We start from the raw sequence: 24,148 nt of genomic DNA, 5'->3' as shown, positions 1-24,148 counted from the left end.
AATTACAGAACACACTCATCTGAATTTACTTTATTCTGCCAACTTCTGACACAGAAGTGGTTTGATGATTTCTGTGTCAAAAGAAAGTATAAATATTTTTTTTTATGTTGAGAAGGACTTCAACATGATGCAAATAAAGAAGAAAATAAAATTTTGAAATGAGATCTGAAAATGTCACTATCTTTCAGAAGGACTTTGAGGGTGTTCAGTGTGTTTCTAAAAGTATAGAAAGTCTTGAGGCTGTTTTCTGCATTTCCTCATCCTAAGTTATTTAAAACATAAAGCAGTTTTTAATTCAAATGCCTCATTTTAATTCTTTTGAAGATTTGCTTTCATTAATTGTGATTTGCATCTTGGCTAAAGATTTGTTTTAACTGTTAGCTGACTTGATTCTTTTATTTTTATATTTAATGTTAAAAAATAAATACATGAATTATGAAATTATGTATTTATTTGTAAGCCTTTTATTATCATACCTACATGGAAGTTATTGAGTTTTGAGTAAATAAAAAATATACTTAGTTTGAGAAAAGTTGCCTGATTATGTACTTTAGAGATACCCTGTTTTAGGAGGGCAGCACACTTCTTTTTGATCCATGAATATCTTCAGATGTTGCAAGAATTGCAATATAGAAAACAGGTCAAGGATGTTTATTGCGGTCAGCAGTAATGAAACCATGATAGCATCATCCACCATTGTCAGTGGGAATTTTCACCGCTTTCATGTAGTGATAAACATTCCTCATATCTTTTGTTATCTGACATTTACTTTTACTTACAGGCTGTCCATCCATATGGATGATGAACTTCGACACATTGCACAGAATTCTCTCCAGGGCCTACTTGTTGACTTTGTTGACTGGCGGGAGGATGTACTCTTTGGTTTCACTAATTTTCTGCTACGTGAAGTGAATGATATGCATCATACCCTTCTTGATACTTCCCTGAAGTTGCTGCTACAATTGCTTACGCAATGGAAGCTTGTAATACACACTCCAGGAAAAGCTTCTGAGCAGGCCAAAACCAGATCTGCAGAGGTATGGAATCAAGAGATCTGTGTTCTAACATTTTTACTAATTGAAAGGAAAAATTATGTTCCTTGATACAGCTGTGGTTTGTGTGTTTTGTATTTACTCACCTGAGAAGAATTCACTATGCAAAATTTTTTTTAGGTAATTAGTTCACGTGTCTTTTGAGGACAGCCATGTCCTTGTGTAATACAGCAGATGTTGTTGTTGAGCAACATAAGAGAATGCATGTCAAACTAAAATATGCACATCAACAAAAGCATATAAAGGGAAATATGTGTATGTAGATGTGGCAGAAGGACATTTTCCCAGGGCTGAAACAGATTGATAATGCTAGTGGGAATGCTGTGAAGAGTGAAGTGGATCTTCTTTTCCCTTGGTTGATTCAGAAACATTAAAGAACCTGATTGTTACCGTAGCCTGCTGTCTCCATGTGTTACAAACATTTCTGGGAACTGAACAGCTTTTCTCCTGCTTCTCCCATCTGCACTGTCCCACAGATATTTTCATATGAGAAATTATTTTTAAGCTTCTTATTTCCTAAACTAATCACACTGAGTATGTTTTCCTTTGGGCAAACAAGATGTGTATTTTATATCATAGAGGACCATTAATGAATAGGTAATAAGGGGAGTACATACAAATGTAGAAAAGAGAGTCCTCACATACTTTTCATTACATATTGTTACACTTTAGTGGTGGGGTTGGGATCTAGAGGCCACCTACCTAAGGTGCTGGCTGCTACAAGACCAAAGAAGGACTTGAGGACATGCTATCTGGAGTAGAAAAAGTGTGGTGTTCACTGTCTGACTGACTCATTCATTCATTTTATTAGTGGCGGGTGGAAAAAAGTGGGTAGATTTATTGACAATCAGAGGAAAAGATTTTTTCAAAGGACTCTGCTCATACATTGCTTTTGTGGAACAAAAAAGCAACAAAATTTGATTGAGATAATATGTCAAATTTCCCACTCCAGCATCTACATGGCCTCTGCATTTTGATTCTTTATATGTCCTAGTTAATAAAACATTTCTTGGAGACCTGACTTGCAAACACCACCTCTCCATTTTCCCCCTTTTTCACTGTTCTACAGCTGATACCAAATGGATCCAGCCACAGGATGCAGTCTGAAAGGAGCCCCTATTCCAACGTCCTGCACGCAGTCGAAGGATTCGCACTGGTTCTGCTGTGTAGTTTCCAGGTTGCGACGCGGAAACTGGCTGTTCTAATCCTCCGAGAAATCCGTTCTTTATTCTTGGCCCTTGGCCAGGCAGAGGTAGGATTTTTCTCTTCTGGAACTTTGAGTTAAAATTTCCCAAAGATAAAGCTCAAAACTGATTTTACAGTAATTGCTGCAGTGTAGCAGGTATGCACTTAGTTTATAAAAAAGCATTAGATCTCAGCTTACTGTTTCTATTTGCCTTAACACTGCAAACCTTTCTATGGACTCAACAATGTAACATGAATGGCAAATGCCCTGTATAACAATTTGAAGGGAAATGTACAGGAACTTCTATTTTCTCTTGGAATGATGTGAATGTAAAATACGCTTTAAAACCTTTCCTACTGCATGGGTCATTTTTGTATTGTCAAGGCTATAAATTTATATTGGAAGTGAAACCCATTCCTGTAGCATATCATTGTGGGTGAAAAACCCACAGCATAAGACACCTTTAATATCATTCACATACATTTTCCTTCTGTAGTAAAGACCTCTAAGTCTTTTTTTATGGATACAGAAATATGGAGAGTCATGTTGTGTACTGGCGGTCACAGCTCAGTGAGCCATCTAAATGCCTAAGAACACAAATACGTGTTTTCATGGCAAAGGAATGCTTCAATAAACAGTAAGCTAACTTTTCAGTCTTTTGATACTAGCTATCCAAAGTCATTTGGGATTTTCTGATATGTGCTTTTGTTCTCTAAGCAGTGAGCTATAGCCACAAATTAACTTCATTTCAAACCACAGCTTGGACTTAGCTCTGAGATTAATTTGAAAAAGACAAAATGTACCCATCGTTAACAATGAATATTTTTAGCTACTTCAGATTCGTGTCATAATTTCTAGATGTTTCTGTTGCACATCCAAGAAACATAATTTGGTCAGGAGAGCAGTAAACTTGTATTCTCTGTGTTATTCAGGATGATGACAGACCTATGATTGATGTAATGGATCAGTTGAGTTCTTCCATTCTTGAAAGCTTTATTCATGTGACTGTTTCAGATTCAGTAAGTATTACTTTACTCTTACTGCTTGTGTTTGCATAACAAATATTAGACATGAAATGCTAAAAATAATACTGCTAAAAATCAAAGAAATCATACAGCTTTATGACTCCAGCCATCTACCCAAGAGCTCCAAGGCTCCACTATGTCCCAGACAATCTGTTCCATGATAGTAATTGCACTGTGGATATGGAAGATACTGCATACAGCAAAAAGAACAGTTGAGAAAGTCTTATCGCTAGCACCACCTAATGCTGGAGGCACTCGCCGCTGTCATCTGTTTGAAAGGGAATCAGCTTTAGCTCTCTCGTGTCCTCAGAAAGTGGCCCTGCCTGCACACCTGAGCATAAGCTCCAGAGTAATTCACAGCAGGGGTGAATCTCTCCTTTTGCTCTCTCAGGGGTCTGATTTGCCTGACATGCATCAGAGGAAGCAGAAATTGAGCATTTTAAATAAAAAAGTGTCAGAAGAAGAACTGATACATAAGACAACTGATTTTGCATGCTGTTCTAGATGATTAGTGAAAGACCCTTTTCCAGAGGGTAGGAGCAATCAGTTTGGGGCACTTTTCATCCTGATTAAGTTTAAAGCAACAAATGGTCCTGTCCACATTGAGTGCCCTTTCCAGGCCTGTGGATTTGGGCCACATGTTGTGTGCTTAAGAAAGTAACCCCAGCCAGTAGTCAAGCCTCAATGCTCACTCACTTTCTCCCAGTGGGATCAGGGAGAGAATCCAAAGGGTAAAAGCTGGAGAACTCGTGGGTTGAGATACAGACAGTTTAACTGGGAAAGCAAAAGCCATGCACACAATCAAAGCAAAACAAGGAATTAATTCACCAGTTCCCATGGGCAGGCAGGTGTTTGGCCATCTCCAGGAGAGCAGGGCCCCATCACATATAGCAGTAACTTGGGAAAGCAAATATCTTTATTCCAAACTTCACTCTTCCTTCTTCTTCCCCACTTTATACACTGAGCATGATGTCACACGGTCTGGAATCTCCCTTTGGTCAGGTGGGGTCACCTGCCCTGGCTGTGTCTCCTCCCAGCCTCCCAAGATCCCCATCATCCTCACCAGTGTGGCAGTACAAGAAGCAGAAAAGGCCTTGGCTCTGTGCATGTCCTGCTCAGCAATAACAAAAACATCTCTGTATTATCAACCCTGTGTTCAGCACAAATCAAAACACAGCCCCATACCAGTCACTGTGAAGAAAATAAACTCTACCCCAGCCAAAACCAGCACAGAAGGGGACATTTAAGTGGTGGGGAGGTTGGGCCCCTGTGCATCTGGAAACAGAAACTGAGCAAGAAAGAGACATTCTGACTTCATAATACAGGAATTAGGAAATATGTCTGAAATAGCAGCACCTGGGTTTGGGTGTTGCAGTTTTTAGAGGCCAAGGTTTGAATTTTGTGCTTTCATTCTGTTCATTAATAATGAAGCAAAGCAAATGTGTTTGCCTTTGTGCCTGGTTTCTAACTAGCACAGCAAGGAGTGTTAATTTATCTTTTCTCTCCATAGACAACAATCCCGTTAACACACAGTGTGGATTTGCAGTGGCTGGTGGAGTGGAATGCTGTCCTAGTAAATAGCCATTACGATGTGAAAAGTCCTTCCCATGTCTGGATTTTTGCACAGTCCGTTAAAGACCCATGGGTTCTCTGCCTTTTCAGTTTTCTTAGGCAGGAGAATCTCCCAAAGCACTGTCCTACAGCACTCAGCTATGCTTGGCCATACGCCTTCACAAGGCTACAGCTGATAATGCCTCTTGTGGATCCAAAGTAAGTGGCAATCTGCATTTCACTTTCTTTTGTGTGGGCTTTGTGATTTTAATATAAACTTTACTTGGTCTCATGTTTAAGTATCAGTCCACATCCTGCAAGGTGCCAGACAGAAATTGGTGCCACACAGGTTTGAGTTTCATAATTGTAACCTGTAAGGTGGAAAACTCCTGTTTTCTACCTTTGTTGATTTTTTCTGTGTATCATGTCATGTTGAACTGCAGCTGGTAGATACATAGCATGATTTATTCCCTCTTAAAATATTTTAAAATACTTTAGTAAGACTTTAGTACTTATAATCAAGACTGGAAGATCTTTTTAAGAATTATAATTAATTTTTAAATTCTAGTATTCCTGTTAATGCAAAGAAAACAAGTACAGCAAGCAGTGGAGACAACTATGTCACTTTGTGGAGAAACTACCTTATTCTGTGTTTTGGAGTAGCAAAGCCCAGTATTATGAGCCCAGGACACCTGCGTGCTTCAACGCCAGAGATCATGGCTACCACTCCTGATGGAACCATGAACTACGATAATAAGGTGATGCAACCTGTTACAAGGAAACTATTCCTTCAGGAGAATGTTAACCTGTATCTGCGTGCAAAATCCTGTCCTGATGAAAGTATTTCAGTCAGGGAATATTTTGATATAAGCAAACTACCTAACACACATAAGTAACAATTAAAAAATCTTTATGATATGATGTGTTGATAAGTGTTTGACAAAAGCCATGTTATTTTCAATATATTGCTTTTTTTTTTTTTTGCATTCTGGGAGATGTGCATTCAAAATATAGAAGGTTGGAACATGTGTTTTGAAGTTAGCTTTAGTTTGTCATCCCCTTTCTTTCTTTGTAGAGCACTCCAATTCATAAATTTAAAACATTAGGAAATAAAGCAGATTTGCGAATGCAAATTGTATGCCTGTCAGAAGCAATAATATATAAAATACACTTCGAAGTAGTAGCAACCTGAGAGGAGCAGTAGCTCCACAAATGCAGTTTCTGGAATATTTTAATGAAGCAACAAATAAAGTTAATTGCAATAATCTGTATTAAAACAAAGAGATTTCCCAGATGTATTTCCTTGTTAGGTATTATTGAGATGATTGTCAGGTAGCAGACATCCAGTTAGACTGGTGGATTGATATCCATAATAAAATCATTCCAGTGTGTTTTTTAAAATATGTATTGATTGTGTTTACTGAATATTGATATCCTGACAAATTCAACAATATTTTAATATATTTTAGGCTATTGGAACTCCATCTGTTGGAGTCTTACTAAAGCAGCTAGTTCCTTTGATGAGACTTGAAAGCATAGAAATAACAGAATCACTTGTATTAGGATTTGGAAGAACAAATTCCCTTGTTTTCAGGTACTTCTCCACTTATCATATTCTCAGTTATTTGCCTATAATACAAGTGCTTTATTTTTGTTGTAACTTAAATACATATTTAAATTTTTAATTTGCATTTTAGAGCTTTGTTTTATATGTTGGATAAAATATTTATGCTTTTCAAAGGACATTAGATTTTGTTTATAAGTATTCATGTTTTTTTAATTTAGGGAATTAGTAGAAGAACTCCACCCACTAATGAAAGAAGCCCTAGAAAGAAGACCAGAGGTTAGTTGCAAAAATCAAATGTACTAGTTTTTTTTTTTAATGAAAAATTGGTTTTATGAAAAATTATTTTTAAAATTGTAATTCTGTCTGAAATACAAATATATTCTTTTGTACTAACTAGCAAATTAATTCTGTTTGCAACAAGAATTTTATTAATTGCATAATTTAAAATAATTTCATTAAATTCCATTCTGAGGAAAGATTTCCCATCCAATATGCAACCTCCTGACACAGAACTTGCATATATTGAAAATTCACTTTAAGTATCTGAAAAAAAAAACTTCAACGCAGCTGGGCTACAAGCACCTTTTGTAGCAGTGTCTAGATGTGCTTTTATTTTCAGGGCAGGCAGGGTCACCTATTTCAACTTCATGGAATCACAGAATCACGGAATGGCTGGAAAGGAGCGAAGTGGTCCAACCTCCCTGCTCAGGCAGGGTCATCCTGGATCACATGGCACAGGATTCATTCCAAATATGTTCCGTTAACTGACAAATTCATCAGAGTTTTCACCTTCATTATAGTACTCTCTTTAGTTGCAAGAGAAAGTCATGCTGGAAGGGTTCCCAACAGATCTTCCAACCCACACAGGAGAGAATTCGGTGTTCTATAAAACCTCTGGTGGTAAAATCTGTAGCCTCAGTAAGCAGTTTCATCGCAGGATGTGTCTGTGCAGCTAAACAGAAAAGCCATAGGGAGAGCTTCAGTACTGGACTTAAGTTCTGCTCAGTTTTTCCTCCTTCACTCAGTTTTGGACCATTCCATCTGGCTCTAAGATAGAAATCTGAGGTGTCTTATGGAATATTCTTAGTAATTCTGTGTCTGGTAAACATCCACAATCATTTCCATTCTGCATTGCTTCACACCTCAGTTCTGCTCCGTGGCTTCCATCCCTATGAAGTCACTGATTTGAAGGTCACTGGTTTTGATACTGGGCAGAAGTGGATTGATACACCTAAGTGCAGCCACTTGCCTCTGCATTTCATCTGTGTGCCATTTAAGACAACTTAGACTTGAAAAGCCTTTTCTGGAGACATACATATCCAGTGTACTCTCAAGGAAGGAACTGAAAGAATTCAAAAGTTTACTGCATGCAGCAAGAGCAAATTTAGCACATGGAATTGTCAGTAGAGGAATACGAAAACAAGAGATTGTGATGTTAATTCCTGTATTTTTCCTGATATGAATAAATGGGACACCTTCCTGCAAAGCAGTGCCACCTGGAAACCCGTGAGTGACTGTATGGGCTGTGTGGCTGTGGGGAGCATGGCAGGCCTCCATGTCAGGAGGCAGGTATCCAACACAGCAGAAACAATGTCCTTGAACATATGCTGTGACTAGGAGGAGAATTCCCAGCATGGCCAAGAGCTGCAGGGATAAACCAAAATGGACATTACACAAGATCCGCCCTGTGGGTGCTGGCACGGAGCTTGCCAGGTCACCTCTGACACCACTGCAGGAGGCAGCTGTGTCTGGTAAATACTGTGTTACAATAAAACTGCTTTTTCTCTACATGTGCTTCCTGGAGCCTTAAAGGTGTAGCAGGAGAAAAACAGGGCTCTGAATTGAGCAAGTCAAATGGCATAATTATTGGAATAAAACCTTTCGCTGGGATGCTGCAGTTCTGCCAGTTCTGGGTCAGAATACCAGACAAAGTATCATTTTCTTCTCCCACACACATCTACGGCTGGCCATGGACAGAGCCAGAGTCCTAGAAGTGATAAGCCTTTGATCTCAGTATTGCTCAGTTTTGAAGAGCAAAATCTGCATTTTCTCAGAGTTTTTCTTGTTTCTTTGAGTGCAACAGCAGCTTTTTTACCTTCTCATGTATTTCTTGCTTAGGGGCGATAGTAAATTTAGTCAATGTAGCCTTTAGTGAATTTAACCTTTCAGCAAAGAATGGGCCTTGTTGCATTCACATCTTTCCAGGAAAGACAGAAGACAGAAAGGACAGCTTTCTAGAAGACTGAGAGATACAATGAGCCAGTTAGCAGCCGTGCAGTCCTGTTCTGTGGGAGGGATACATTACTGTGGGCAAAACCCCTGCAGTCAGCACACCCAGCACTGGACTGGAGTGGTGTCTGCTGGGAGCTCACTTGAATGTGAGTGATGGTGTGCTGCAGCACTGCCAAGTTCAGGAATGGCTAATCACTGAGATACCTTCCTTAGATGTGGACATACGTTCTATATACTATAAGTGTCTCCAGCACCCAAACGAGATGACATTCAACTAACATGAATATCCCTGTTGTCTGAAGATAACATGGGATTTTGCTACAGGAACCCTGAACATTAGTTATTTTTATCCAGTATTTCATTATTTCATTTTCACATTTTCAATAATTATTAAGGCAGTCATTAATATTTTTTTCAAGAACACTTACAAAGACAAAAAATTGTCATATTCAGTTCCTTGTTGATGTATAAGCAGAATTATGTAGCACAATATCTAAAAGTACTTGAGTTCCTTTGTGAAGAATATTCTTGAACTGGAATTCTTAAATCTCACTGTGATACTGGCATTTCTGAAGCTACTAGTTTTTAATGTGTGCACTGTGCATATAAACATGGTTGTTATTTTAAATTCTAAGAACAAGAAACGTCGAGAACGACGAGATCTACTAAGACTGCAGCTACTGCGAATTTTTGAACTCCTTGCTGATGCTGGTGTTATAAGTGACAGGTAAGACTGTCATTCTTCATAAATATTGATTTTTTACATGAAACAATTTTCAGTGTTCGCCACACTGAGATTATGTCAGTATGTTCTTTGAAGAATTGTGTGGTCTATCAGATATGGAGAGATTTGCATGCATTTTTGCAGAAAACTGTAACATAACAATGCTGTTATTCTATATCAATGTGCAACTTTCCTTTATGCTAGCACAAATGGAGCCTTAGAAAGAGATACACTAGCCCTTGGAGCCTTGTTCTTAGAGTACGTTGATCTGACTCGCATGCTTTTGGAGGCTGAAAATGATAAAGAAGTTGAGATCCTTAAGGATATGAGAGCACATTTCAGTGCAATGATTGCCAACTTGATTCAGTGTGTTCCAGGTATGGAGCTAAATTATGCATTTAATATAAGTATTGGAAAAGTAATTTTTTTTCTTTTTTTTGTCTGTGCTTTTTTCAATGCTTGTGAATTTTCATATAATGAATGTAAAGTGGAATGTAGAAAAAGAAAGTGTTCAGAAGTCTACTAAAATTGAAATAAATATACCAATAAAGCTTGATGAAGCTTGTAATGGTCATGTCTAAGAATCATCTCTTTAAAAGCCTAGCAGAGAATTGTCTGTGACCTCCAGGGACTCCAGATTTCTTCTTCTTATTTTCTCCCATCTGACTTTATTGCCAGACTCTTCATAAACTCAGACAGGCCTTGAAAAATACAAGTACGTGCAGGCAATGTGCAGTATTAAATGCAGTGAAAAACTTGCCCAAAGTCTTGAGACATTATCTCATGTTACCTGTGTCCAATTGTATCACAAAGATTTATCCAGTTGATTTCATGCTTTTTATATATTGCAATATCACTTCAGAAATATAATTACATTAGCAAAAAAACATTAAAAAAGCCTCTGCTTTAAAGGCCTGAATGTAATTACTGGAAGGTGAGGTCTGAGGCTTTTTTTTCATTTGCTCAGGTAATTAATCTGTTCAAAATATATATACCATATATTTGTCATAAACAAAGAGCCATCAAGTTTCTTTTATTTATTGTCCCTACCTATTACTGTATTAGAGTAAGGCACATGTATTGTTTATGCTCAAATTTAAAGAATTGGAAAAACCAAGTAAATATTTGCTGTGAAATGAATGCAGGAGGCAGTGAAAAACCCTGATTTTATAATTAGATTCTTAAGTGCTTTTCTATAGTCAGATGTACATGTCTGTGTAACTGCACATTAATTCAGAACTGAAGGTTCTTAGATATAAGATATATCTTACTCACTTGGTTAGAATTTTTAAAGGAGCTCAGATACTTTGGAGCATGCTGAGCATATAAAAACCCCTCCCTTTTTGTAGAAATTTGAAAATCATGTTATCATTGTGCCACATGAATGTGTATTTAATATTAACAAATCACAACTACTTCTGTTTCTGTTCATTTAGTTCACCACAGGAGATTTCTCTTCCCTCAGCAGAGCTTGAGGCATCACCTGTTCATCTTATTCAGTCAGTGGGCAGGACCTTTCAGTATTATGTTCACACCACTGGACCGTTACAGTGACAGAAATCACCAGATTACAAGATACCAGTATTGTGCATTAAAGGTACTAAAGTTTCACTATACCAACCAGTAACAGCAATTTTTCAGTGAAAATACAAGTTGTTGTGGGGTCTATTTCCTTTTACTTAAAAAAAATTTGAATTGGCATACTTGATTCAAACTTGTATGCTCATATGTAAATATACAGTGGTATTGTAGAATATAGCACTGAAGTTTAATTTCTTTTTCTTTCTTGACACTTTTCAAGGCTAATTATTTTAAAAACCATAGTGCATTTTGAAATTTTGTTTAGCTGTTCATTAATGGGTTAGCAGATTCAGCAAGGAGCTCTTAGGCTCTGAAATTAGGTGTAGTTCAGATGCAGTACCTCAGGATACTGAGTCTGTACCAATGTACAACTCAGGAATGCCTCCCACACTTGCCTGGAGACATGCTCAGTAATAATGTACTTCTGTGGCAAAACTAGTTGCAACTCCCCTGTGTGAGTAAGCTAGGAGAGTAATAGCTTATGTACTTACAGAAGCTGCACCACTTGCTGTAAGACAGTTTTAATTTTTGCAGTAATGTACTATTGAAACATCTGAGTGTTTTTGTTTTTGTAGCTTGATTTGTGAAAACTGGGTAAAATGACACAATTTATCTTGAAGATAGTACTCCCCCCAAAATGCTTTGAGGATGATCTGGAATCCAGTAAAATCTGTAGCAAAATAATTATTGAATTCTACCAGTCAGCTAGCTGTTACCATTTTCACCATAGCTCCCTCCAAACAGAAAGCAAGTGGCAGTCCTGTTAAGCCTGGACTGAAATCATTCTGAAAGGTTAATTGTGTTATTTTTTGTGTGACTGAAGTTCCTTGTGTTTCCAGGCCATGTCAGCTGTACTCTGCTGTGGACCTGTGTTTGATAATGTTGGTCTTTCCCCTGATGGGTATCTTTACAAATGGCTTGATAACATTCTGGCTTGTCAAGACTTACGTGTAAGTACTGACCAAAATGCCACACTGATGGGGAGTTACTCACTGTACTGAGTGAGTAAAGAGTTTTTAAAGTGTTTTCTTTCTTCTTAAAGAATGTGTAATGGATTATTCTTGCCATTTTCCATTTCTGTCAAGATGGGCTTCAGCTTTGTACCTAGATAGTCATAGTTCTGTGTTTGCAGCTTATTGGACTGCCTCTTTGATTGAGGAGGAGTAGACTGGTGATTTATATCAAATGGAGAGAGTGAGACAATAATCTTTCCCTCTTGGTATCTTGCACTTTGTCCGGCTGTCCTCCGTAAAACTCTCATACCAGCACACATAATTCTGCTAAGGGAAGGTAAATAGCAGAATGTAAATAAATGCATGTGATGCAGCTAGAGGATAGAAGCTGTGGCAATGGTAATTGATTAGGAAAAAAAAAAAAAGGTTGAACAATTTAAAGAAAGAATGAATAGGCTGCAGAGAAAATCCTTCAGAAATTACATGGGATTTTGGAATGTTGATAGGAGCAGAGCTATAAAGATACATGCAAGTGATTTGCAGTCTCTGCAAGCAGTCGCCTATACTTGGTGGCAGAATATTTATAGGCATTGGTGTTTGGTGTGCCAGCACTACCCTGTACTGAAAGAACAAGAAGTCCAAGCCTTGGTTGTGATGTGTTTGTAGCAGTGGTGGTACCAGGATTAAGGGATTCACAGTCTGTAGGGAAAGTCGTTAGATTGCTTGATGTACTTGGATTAAACATACAGGTTTTCTGTCCTGTAAAAGGTATTTTTCATTGTCTGCCTTGCCTCTGTGTTAGTCAAAGAAGGATAAACATGAAAGTTTGTCGCTCTGTGAAATTCACATGAATTAAGAAATAGTTAACAAGTCAGTTAATTGATATAAAAGGAAGTTGCCCAAGAACACTTATCAAGTATCTTAGATTTTCCCAAAATTCTGTGCTTTTTTTGTTGTTGTGCCCGATTTTGGAAAATTTATTTAATTCATGTAGTCTTTGTACATACCAGTTTTTCAAGCGATGAGTATTGAAACCTGAGTCACATTCCAACTCTGATATTCCTAAAATAAATTAATTACAAATGTTCTGATTTCTTCTCACGTACTTGAATTTTCCATTTTCACCCTGTTTTGCCTGTGTCACTCTGAGAATTTTAGAGAATGAACATATCTCACCCCGCCAATCATGTTTTGATGTTTGCTCAGGTTCACCAGCTTGGCTGTGAAGTTGTAGTCCTGTTGCTAGAACTGAATCCTGATCAAATCAATCTCTTCAACTGGGCTATAGATCGATGTTACACAGGATCATACCAGCTTGCCTCTGGGTGTTTCAAAGCCATTGCAACTGTGTGTGGAAGCAGGTATTAATTAATTTATTAATCTGCACTTTCAAATGGAAAGAAAACAGAAGGTTCAGCTCACTGTATTCTTAGGAGCTGTAGGTTGCACTCACATCTTCTCAAACAGTTTTTGGGACTGTATAGCTTGATTTTCACGATTCTGAAAACAAAGTGATGTGCTTGGTAGATGTTCTTACTATAGGTATATTTGAATTCTGGGGAGTTTTGATGCTATTTTGCTCAGAAAGATACAGAAAAAGCTACACCAGTTTTATTTGAATGTAGGTCATATATCTGGTTTTTAATTTAATTTACAAAAGGAAAAATGGTTTCAATGTCAATAACTTGAAAGTCATTATTTTGACTTGTCATTATCTTGAAAGTCATGTTCTTTTTCTAAACTACCTTTCATTTGATTTGTTTAGTTCCTTTCCTGTCAACTGGTGTCATCATTACTGCTAATGCTGAGCAAGCACAAGCTACATGAATAAATGAGTACAAATATTTCTTTTGTGTCAGGCCTTCATAAAACTCTAACCCATTTTTTATTTTCAAAGACAAAATTTATAGAGAAATTAGATAGTGCAGTAATTTTTTTATTAAAATAAATGTGAAAATTTATTCTTCACAAAAATAATTTGGCAAGATGTCTGATCAGCATAGAGAAATAATAGCGAAATAATTGGGATTTGGAAAATCAAAATAAGTCACAAATTTAATCATTTTCCTGCAAAACTGTTTTGCTCTTGCAGGAACAATGAGACTAGAGACTACATTATATAGAGGTTTTCTTAAATATTAATGGAATTTGGTGTTTGCAAATTCAGTTATGTTAACAGGGGTTTTATTTTAATGAACACAGAAACGTAGCAGTTTCAGCCAGTCTTTTTTCCTCAAATTGTGTTACCTGTGCCACTCTGATCTAAAAATTAATCTTTTCCATTCTTACAGTAAAAATTGAGAGTATGATTTTCATTATTATTTTGAACGGAAAGTCCTCTTTCTAGCAATCTGGGAATTTTCATTAATATTCGAAAGCTGTTAATAGTTTTTCCTCTGTCATCTATCAAAATGTATCAGGAGACCACTGTTTAACTGCCTGTAAGATGAGGAGCAGTTGATGATGTCCATCCAACTTTTTACAAAGAAGCCACTTCCCTTCATTTCTTTTCTTTTTGTATTTGCTTTTTAAGCAGTGGAAGGGTAAAGAGACAGTTACAGAACTTGGCTTGCAGCTAGTATATGGAATTACCAAGAATGTCCCATGCCACACATGTGTCTGCCATATTAAAAAGTCCAAATAAGCATCCTGCAGCCATCCAGGAGTACTGTAGCTGACATCTAGGGTGATAAATTGGTGGTTCACAATTCAGTCAGTGCATTTACAAATCATCAGGAGAAAACAGAAACCTACTTAGTGCAAATCCAAATATTATGATGTGGGATTTACTCCTCTAACAATATTCTAGTTAACACTTTGATATGTTTAAACTTACAATTGATGTTGACTTTATAGACAGCAGACTATTTGAAGCAGTTCTTAATGTTTACTCTTTGAGAACAATTTTCATAGAATTGTCTAATACCTCAGAATGTTCATGTCAGAGATAGTGTCCTGTGTCCAAAGGTACTGTTTTAATTGCAGCTTGGCTTAAAAAATTCTTTATCCCTGGAAATTTTCATGCTCCCCATTTTCTTGCATGGGTGTCAGCCTGTCCTGTAAACAGTTTATGCTATAAATTGAAATGAATCGGCAGTCATAGACACAGGTATTCCATTTCTCATTGTGGGCAACTCAGTGCATTCCTAAGCAGTAGTCCAAGGTAATTATAAATAATCCTTTCTTTCTTCCCATTCACCAGATGGTCCTTTGATCAAGCAGTGTGTATTCATAAGAGTTCCCTTTCCCATATTCTGATGGTAGAAGAGAAAAAAAGAAAGACGACATTCTCTTGAGACCACATTACAGAGTAAATCAGAGTGAATATAATCTGCATTCCTCACCAGCATTCACAAAAATGTTCTGTTTATTCTTCTAGGAACTATCCTTTTGATATCGTGACACTTTTAAATTTGGTGCTGTTCAAGGCATCTGACACCAACAGAGAGATTTATGAAATTTCCATGCAACTTATGCAGGCACGTATCAGCTACTTATTTTTTCCTCCTGCCCTTGGAGACTTTTTTGGTGAACTTCTTACGAAGTACTGTTATTTGCACATTAGTTTTGTTTTGAAAATAAACAATTAGTTTTGTCTTGGTTATAAAAGCTTAAAAGAATATGTATGTAAAAATGAATGTTATCGTGCCTCATATGTGGAGCATATACTCTGGAACATATAGAGCATTCTCTGATTGCTAAACTTCAAATGCTGATATTTCCTGATTCAATAAATTTTTATTGTCTCATTCCTTTTTTTTTTTTTCCTTTTGTCTTTTATAGATCCTTGAATCAAAGCTTTTTGTTTATTCAAAAAAGGTAGCTGAGCAAAGACCAGGAAGTATCTTGTATGGAACACATGGTCCATTGCCACCTCTTTACAGTGTCTCACTTGCCCTTCTTTCCTATGAACTAGCAAGGATGTATCCTGAACTTACCCTTCCACTTTTTTCAGGTACCTTTATTTATTTGACTTATTATCTCCTTTACATTTTTTTACAAATATTAGACTTCTACCATTTTGAAGCACAGCTCTGTTTATAAATTTAGCTTGACCTGTTTTTATTCTGGTTCAGGTCAAATCAGATTTAGGAATCCAATATATATTTCCTAGAGGTACTCACACAAAGTACAGAAACCCTCTTTGGGAACTCTGTGCCACTTATGTGATCTTGGGGTAACTTTGAAATGACAAGTGGGAATGAGGGAAAATGACATTGACAAACTCTACTATGGTGGGTTCTCATGTGATTCTTTTTATGCATGGATTTACAAATATCATACTTGTAAGGATGTATTTCTTCATTTTATAAAAACATGACTTTAACTTTGGGCAGTTTGACTGCCTGTGTCCCGTTCTACCAATGATTCAAATTACTCTGAATGTTCTCTATCATTTGTTATTTGCCACATCTGCATGTCTCAGCATTTTTTTAAAATTTTACCAGAAATACATATTTTCAAGGTTACTGAGAAAAATGTTAAAGAATGAGACCTGCAGGAGCACCAATCAGAATGTGCCCACTGTGAGGCCATTCCTGGGAACAATGATGTTTTGAGACATATCTTTCTGGTTTAATCAACCTTATGTGTTACTCTAGTTTTTAAATAACAGAATGCAAATGTCTGTAATCGTGGGAATTTTTACTGGCTCTTAAAATCCCTTTCTGTTGTTTTTACTCAGTCTGTAGGGGCTGGAGGGAGGGTAAAGGAACAATACATCACCCTTACATTTCTCAGTGCCCAAGATACCATGAGTTATAAATAACTGGTGTAGGGAAATTCTGATGGCTCATTTGTCATTAAGCAAATGCTGTTCATTATCTCTGTTATCGTCTACTCATGTTGCTGTAACGACTGTGTCATTTTAAAAAATCTCAGATATTACAGTCCAAGTGAGACATCCTTTCTGTACATCTAGAATCATGAGGAGAGAACAGTGTGTGTCTTCCAATTTTTAAAAAGCAGGTAGTGAGTAAAAAAAGGAAATGTTTGCTGTACTGATTTTACAGAAGAATTCTGGAACAGAGAGATAATGTGGTTAACTTTGGCAGGAAGCTGTATTTCTTATCCCAGATTTTCCAAATCCCTTTGTCTTAGAGTGCCAGGGTTTGGGGTTTTTTTGTCAATGTCATGGTCTTAACCTATGACAGTAAACTATATAAAGTGCTGTATACAAGCATTCCTGAACTGACAGCCAGCTATGAATTTCATAGACATTCCCACAGGAAGTAGGATCCCAATATATGCAAGGGTTTTTTTGTAAACTCGGTATAATAAGTGCCTTACTATTTAAACTGTAGCTTGGAAACCTGGAGGCCAGTGAGGCATTTGTAATCTGCAGAACACTTTTGTATATTCTCCAGAAGCTCTAGGAATTCTAGAGTAACCACCAGTAACTGAATGATTCTTTTTCCTCTTTTCTGATATCCACCTTATTTAACATATAGCATGGCACAGTAACAAGGGGTGACTTTTTGTTTCTAAGCCCAGACTGAGTTAGTTATTTTAGACAGAAGACATGACCAACTGCTTGCTATTACTGAACATTAATTCCATGTTTCTCTTCAGGAAATTCAAGAACATGTTTTTTATGCTTGTAGTGTGCAAAGTAAAAACCATCAGGTAGTTTAACAAAGGTCAGAAATGTGATTTAAACAGTGTATTTAGGGTTTCCATCATAAATTAATAAGTTGTCCTTTTCAACTCTCACTGTTTTAGAGGTAAGCCAGCGATTTCCAACAACACATCCAAATGGAAGACAGATCATGCTTACCTATCTGCTACCATGGCTTCATAATATTGAACTGGTAGACAACAGACTGCTCCTCCCTGGCTCAAGCCCTACCACTCCAGAAGATGAACTGAAGGACAAGGATGGGGAAATAACAGTCACAAGTGGACTAAAAGGCAATGGCTGGGGCTCACCTGAGGCCACCTCCCTGGTTCTTAATAATCTCATGTATATGACAGCCAAGGTAAAAAAGCAAATCAAACAAAGAAACTAACCTGTGAAACTTTTGTTTCTTCCCTCCAGTACCAGTAGAAATTTTACCCTGGAACAGTCTGTACCAATCAAACAAAACCAGCTTAATTTTAGGATTACTTTTTGAATTTACAGTCCTCAAGACATTTATGGTCTCTTATGATTTAAGTCCTTCTGAGGATCAAAACCTAAATAGTTTTAAATGGAGTTAATGCTCTGAAATCTGTCAGGTAGCTATTTAAAATACTGTTCTGTAACTTTTTACAGCATTTCACTGGGGTTTATTTGTGTGAGAAAATGTTCTAAAAGAACGTGCTTTAGTTTGAAGTCTGCATATTTCAAGGAATGTATGCCTATGATTCTTTGCAGTATGGAGATGAAATTCCTGGACCAGAGATGGAGAATGTCTGGAATGCTTTGGCCAACAATGAAAAATGGAGTAACAACCTTAGGATAACACTGCAGTTCCTCATTAGTTTGTGTGGCGTTAGCAGTGATACCATCCTTTTACCCTATGTAAGTCTTTGCACTTTATTTTATTTACTGCTGATTACACCAGTTGTAGTGAAGAAAACAGCTATTACCTGCAGAAAATTAATTTTGGTATCAAAAACAAGAAATACCAACATACTCCCCAACACACTGAACAAAATTAAATGGCAGGAATAAAAGTGCCAGGAAACTGAAATTAAAAGAAAAAAAAAATTGAGTAGTTCAAATCTCAGCCTGCAGCAGCAGAGCACACCCCATTGCAAATGAGAGGTGGGTTTGTCTCAAGCAAAGAGAAACCCTGTATGTCTGTGAATGGGGACAGTAACAGAGACTGGCCATAAATTGCCAGAAAATGCTACATCCTTTGCTTTAGCAGACTAGAACTTTCTGTGGGACATCTCAAGAGACAGAAGATAGTTAACATTTATAAGCTTACCATATCAGCCTCTGCATGACTGTCATAAATTATCTAACAGTTGCTGCAATGTGCAACTCAAACTGTGCTGGATATTGTTATTATTCAAGTTAAAATAAAATCAGGGCTGTCTGAGAAAAACAGGCTACTTCCATTCCCATGTTCCTTATTGCTCAGTTGCTGAGTGAAACAGAATCTAAATTTAGTGAATTTTCCAGCCCAATTACAATATGTTTTTTATTAGTTAGCCTCTTTCATTTATTTCCGTGAAATAAATCTGAAATTTATCTAAAAAGCCTCATAAACGCAATTCATTTACAGTTGCTGAAATAATAGTTTGCCCAAAGTGTTTATAATGACTGCTATGCATATAAGAATAAAGAAAATAAAGAAGCCCATAAAAAGCCTCAAAATGTTGTTTTTGTACTATAGGCATCCCGTTTGTTTCCTTTCATTTGTAGGGTTTACTGTTCTGTATTCTCAAGTCAATGTATCTATATGCCTAGCTAGTCAAAAGTAGAAAAATTTGAAAGTGGAATTGGTGTAAGAAAAAGCTCAAGGTTTATATGAGAGGAAAACAAAGGGGTTGAACTGAAATAAGATCTTTCCCTCAATTGTTACAGAGGCTTTCCATTCAGTGTTGATCATGCTTTGAGCAGGAGTTTTGATGAGAGACTTCCCAGCTTTTTCCAACCTGCCTCATCCTACAGTCTATGACAGACTTGGGATTAAGGTGGTCTCCATCTATGTTGGCGGAGAACAAGTGGAAATCACCTGTTAGAGATAAGACAGAAAATGAGGGCTGTTTTACCCTCATTTCTGACAGCTTACAAAAGGAACAGGGGCAGTTTTCTGAGAGGAAGGAGTAGTCCTGTGCTGACTCCAAATGTAGCCTGACTGGAAAAGACTGATAACCCTGTCACCTCTTGTCCAGAAGCCCCTCACATACTTTATCCCCCATCCAGATACTTGCCAAGCCAAAGCTTTCAGCACCTCCTTTTTCCATAACTCCTGCCATGCCACAGCTCTGAGCAGCCTTTCCTCAAACCTCCTCCACCCAGTGCACTTCTTTTTTCAAATTCTTTTTTTTTGCCTCAAAGCCTTGAGTTTCACAGTCCTGTCCTCCTCCAGGACAGTTCAGTCCTCTTACTTCACAAAGAGAGCAATCTGTTCTGACATCTCCAGCTTCATCTGCTCAGCATCTCCTATTTTGCCCATGGGACTTCTCTGGTCTCCCACCCAGGCTTCTCTTGGCTGGTGGCAGCAGCAGCTGACAAGATTCCTGTGTTTTCTACCACCCAATTAATCTGTGTTTTGTAATGTTGAGTTAAAAGTCTGATTCTCAGATTTTGCAAAATCTGAAAAAGTTCTTAGCTTCTGTAGGAAGCCTGACTGTGCTTATGAGTCACTCCTTTGCTGATAGCTTTGTCTGGAGTAGGAAAACACACTGGTCTTATCACATGCATCTGCTTAGTGTTTTGCTAATGCCCTGGAGTTTAGAGATAAGAAATCCTACCTAACTCTGCTAACTACACAAGACTGCTGATACCATAAACATGTGTCTTCCATTTTCGTGTAGATAACAGGTACACGTTAGCAAATAAAGATCATTTGGACAGTTTATCAGCAGTGTTCCAGGTGACCTGGGCTTAAAAGAGCACAGAACTGCAAGATTGCCAGTTTACCCATCTCCTTTAGGAGCCCCCAGTGCCCCGAGGCAGTCACCAGCTGCTTGGTGCCTTCGGCCATCTGTTCTCCCTGTGTGGGTCCAAGCCAAAAGCATGCCTGACTCACATTTTTAAATTTTTTTAATCATCTAAATTAATTGCTTTGTCTCTTACGTTTCCTTTAAGCATTTTTTCCCAGTGCCCCAGTACAAATTGCTGAGCTGTCCATTCTTTCACATTATGTAGTGAAAGATTTCTTAGAGTATTTACTCTAAGAGGTTCAGAAACCTCTTCAGCAGAGACTCGTGTTGGGAACGTGACCCCTGCAGTGGTGAGAGAAGCTGAAAACGGCACTGTGAGCCCAACCAGAAATGAGCCTCGGGAAGGAGATGGATCTGTCTCTGGAAAGTCCCTGGGAAATTTTTAGCTCAGTAGAGTAAAAGAGACTTTGCATATGTGCATTTTCCCTAAGAAAAAAAAAAAAAAAAAAAGAAAAAAAAAGGAAAGAGAAGCAGTAAGGAAGTCATTTTAATGGAAGTATTTAAGAGTATAAGAACAGCAATACTTGGTGAGGCCAACAGGCTGTTCAGTCTAATATATTAGCTCCCCTATAAGAACCTGCTTAGGGGCATCTTTAAAAACAAACAGGCAAGCACATACAGATATTCCCCATATGGTCTCCCAGCTCCCAGCTCCAGCAGTTTATGAATCCAGTGGTTTTGAGCTGGAGAGTGTCTCTTCTTTTAGTAGTGATCAGGGTTTTTTTCCTCAAGAATGCAGCCGAATTTGGTCTCAGTATGTCAACAGTCCTCATTGCTGCAGTGCATGTTTCAGATCTTGTTAAAAGATTTATAGAAATTTCCAGAGTTTCCATAAATGATACTCTCAGATTTTTTCAAATCGGGATACATCAAGTCTGTACACGTAATTGCTCTGCCTTTCTTGCATTTGCTATTACCTTGCTTACAGATATGAGTAGCACCTCAAAGCCTGGCTTACTTTTTGTGGCCACAACTACAGTTTTGTAGATGTGCATGTTACATACTTATATAAATAAACAATTCATTGTGAATGGTAAACAAAAACTTTGAAGCAGATAAAAGTCTGCTGGGGAAATGATCTTGATGTCAAAGTGAGAAGTTTTATTTCTGTATGAACTGTATGTGTCTGTGGTGTCTGTCCAGGAACAACACTTGCATTCTAGATAATATCAGTACTGCAGTTTAACATTCATTTATTCCTTTGGAAATTCACTTTGGTCAGAGTTTAACAACTGTTGCTTTCTTCCACAGATAAAGAAGGTTGCAATATATCTGTGTCGCAACAACACTATTCAGACAATGGAAGAACTTCTTTTTGAGCTGCAGCAAACCGACCCAGTGAACCCCATAGTCCAACATTGCGATAATCCTCCATTTTACCGTTTTGCTGCCAGTAACAAAGCCTCAGCTGCAGCTTCTGGTATGACCTGAATGTGTTTTCTCTATATTCTCCTGCTCTTTTGAGTCTTCATCGCTTTGCAAAAAACAATCTCTTACTTTTGCATCCATTCAGATGTGTGTACATAAAGTACAAGTTTTAGGGCCTTGTTGCATGTCTAAATTACAATTATTTTTCCTTCCTAATGATGTATATGCTTTGTTAACATGTGCTTGATTATCTTAACTATTTTAATAGCATATTACTAATATTTTATGCTGTTCAGAATTTTGCCACTCTTTAGAAAACTCCACTCTCTAGTGGCTGTTTTACGCAGAAAAAGAAATCGTCATTGATGCAGTGAGCACAGCAGATACATCAAGCAGTTTCCTGAAAACTGAGAGCCTCAAGGGTGTGGCAGTTCTGTTTTGAAAGGCCTAATGCCATTTTCCAAGCTGCAGTAGTCAAATATACTTAAGAACCAACCCCACATTTAACATTATACATAGTTTTCCAAATCCTTGAAAAACAGCAGACATGAGCTTAGTTTAAGGAGTAGACCACCAGATGGTGGTCTTATCTACTTCTTACCTACTTCTCAAAGCATGTGACCTTTACACCATCCAGCCATGGAAACAGGTCCTGTTCTGCAGAAGTAGCAATGTTCATTCATTCATGTGTGTGAGTACTTGCAGGATGGTCACTATGACTGTAGCTGCTAAAAAAACCTGCGAGTCATAAGCTTTTATTGCTTTGCAGGTGCTGTCTGCTGCATGTAACAGGTGTTCTTATTCACATCTCATTTACAGGAACCACCTCCAGCAGTAACACTGTTGTAGCTGGCCAAGATAGTTTTCCTGATGCAGAGGAGAACAGAGTGGTGAAAGAGACTGATGAAAGGTTTGTGGCTTGAGTTTTTTTCCTCCAAAATGTATGTGTTTTCCTAGGCCGAGGGTGAGATGCTGTAAAAAGTTCTGCATTGTATTGTGAGGAGCTCTGGTGCTCAGATTGATCCTAAGTGGCATTATTGCAGTATACATAATTTAAAAAAAAAAAAAAAAAAAAAAAGCTATTCTCATTATTCTAGTTCCTGACTCTTGTTTAATGGTAAAGGAAGAACTGTTAAATCTGCATTCAGTGAATTATCCTAAGGAGGTCATGGTTTTGTAGGAATTATCCACAAAGATGAAAGAAAAAATTAGGAGTGTGCATCAAATAATGAGTACTAAAATCTTTATGAAAAATCAGATTTGATCACACCATGTAACTTCTTGGACAGTGTGTAAATTTAGTTTGCAGATTTATATCAGTGATTGCAAGGACGCCTCCTTTGTCTAGATGAAATATTTTATAGAGGACAGCTGTGGAAAATAACTTGCTTATAAATTATATATTCAGTTTAGACTTCTGCTACTTCTGGTACGTACTGACAAATGACAAATGGATAAATGCAGAGCCTAAGGGCCATCAGATCTAGAGCACAGACATACAGATTGTTTCTCTCACAGAAACACTCTTAGTTTTGCAAGAGAACTTTGGACAATTTATAATAGCATTTGTCAGTTAGTGTATTAGTATTACATTAGTCACTGATAGTCACTAGCATCACTTCAGTAGTACAATGCTCCTTCCCTAAGGTTCAGGGCTTAGAGGTGCAGAGATAATTATGTGAGCAAACCTTTCTGTACTTCAAAATTACTTCCTCTCTCCCATTACAAACAAGAGTAGCATTTTGTCAGGTTAGTTAGATGTGTCTGCTGATTTAAATGTAAGTAGAAAATGGCACTCAATGCTAAGTTTCAAATTGATAGTAAAACAGATTTGACTCTAAGTGATGTTTTTCAACATATGCACTAGAAATGTACTTAAAAGGATAATAAAACCATTTTTTCCTCTGAATTTTTTATTATTCTTTACATGAATGTTTATGGCTGCATAGCTTTAAGATAAATTTTTATTCAGTTGATTTACAGCCAAGTTGAGCAAATGTCTCTTACAGTAGTTCAAGTCAGGATTTCTTGTCTTATATAAGTTTTAAATGTGACTCCAAAAAGGTTTTTAGAATTCAGATATGCCAGAGACTTTATGATAAAAATGAAAGGAAAATTACAAAGTTCTGACATTATATTCAGAATCCTGCTGAAAGATACCTCAGAAGAAAATGGAAAATAATTTGCCTGAACTCATTGCTGGCATTTATGTTACCGAAGCTGGCTGTAAGTGCATCTGCACTTAGTGTGTCAATTTTAGAATGTCCATTAATATTGACTTCCTATGCCATGACATATGAAATAATGA

General features: G+C 37.4%; 1 protein-coding gene across 4 annotated transcripts in view; it reads left to right on the top strand.

Moving 5' to 3' along the window:
• The window catches only part of FRY (FRY microtubule binding protein), a 159,710-nt gene that overhangs the window by 78,489 nt on the left and 57,073 nt on the right, over nt 1-24,148 (top strand). For all 4 annotated transcript variants that reach the window (XM_041416003.1, XM_041416004.1, XM_041416005.1 and 1 more), the window contains exons 18-35: nt 782-1,037; nt 2,122-2,304; nt 3,171-3,257; nt 4,774-5,033; nt 5,383-5,572; nt 6,284-6,408; nt 6,600-6,657; nt 9,249-9,340; nt 9,542-9,714; nt 10,774-10,934; nt 11,758-11,868; nt 13,078-13,232; nt 15,251-15,350; nt 15,655-15,826; nt 17,593-17,849; nt 18,227-18,373; nt 21,724-21,892; nt 22,660-22,750. In XM_041416003.1, coding sequence (XP_041271937.1) covers nt 782-1,037; nt 2,122-2,304; nt 3,171-3,257; nt 4,774-5,033; nt 5,383-5,572; nt 6,284-6,408; nt 6,600-6,657; nt 9,249-9,340; nt 9,542-9,714; nt 10,774-10,934; nt 11,758-11,868; nt 13,078-13,232; nt 15,251-15,350; nt 15,655-15,826; nt 17,593-17,849; nt 18,227-18,373; nt 21,724-21,892; nt 22,660-22,750 — 2,787 coding nt within the window. The remainder of the gene's footprint in view (nt 1-781; nt 1,038-2,121; nt 2,305-3,170; nt 3,258-4,773; nt 5,034-5,382; nt 5,573-6,283; nt 6,409-6,599; nt 6,658-9,248; nt 9,341-9,541; nt 9,715-10,773; nt 10,935-11,757; nt 11,869-13,077; nt 13,233-15,250; nt 15,351-15,654; nt 15,827-17,592; nt 17,850-18,226; nt 18,374-21,723; nt 21,893-22,659; nt 22,751-24,148) is intronic.

The sequence above is a fragment of the Onychostruthus taczanowskii genome, unplaced genomic scaffold (assembly GCF_017590055.1).
Source record: "Onychostruthus taczanowskii isolate IOZ18803 unplaced genomic scaffold, ASM1759005v1 scaffold50, whole genome shotgun sequence".
Taxonomy (NCBI): Eukaryota; Metazoa; Chordata; class Aves; order Passeriformes; family Passeridae; genus Onychostruthus; species Onychostruthus taczanowskii.
This window is presented reverse-complemented; position numbering and strand designations above follow the sequence as displayed.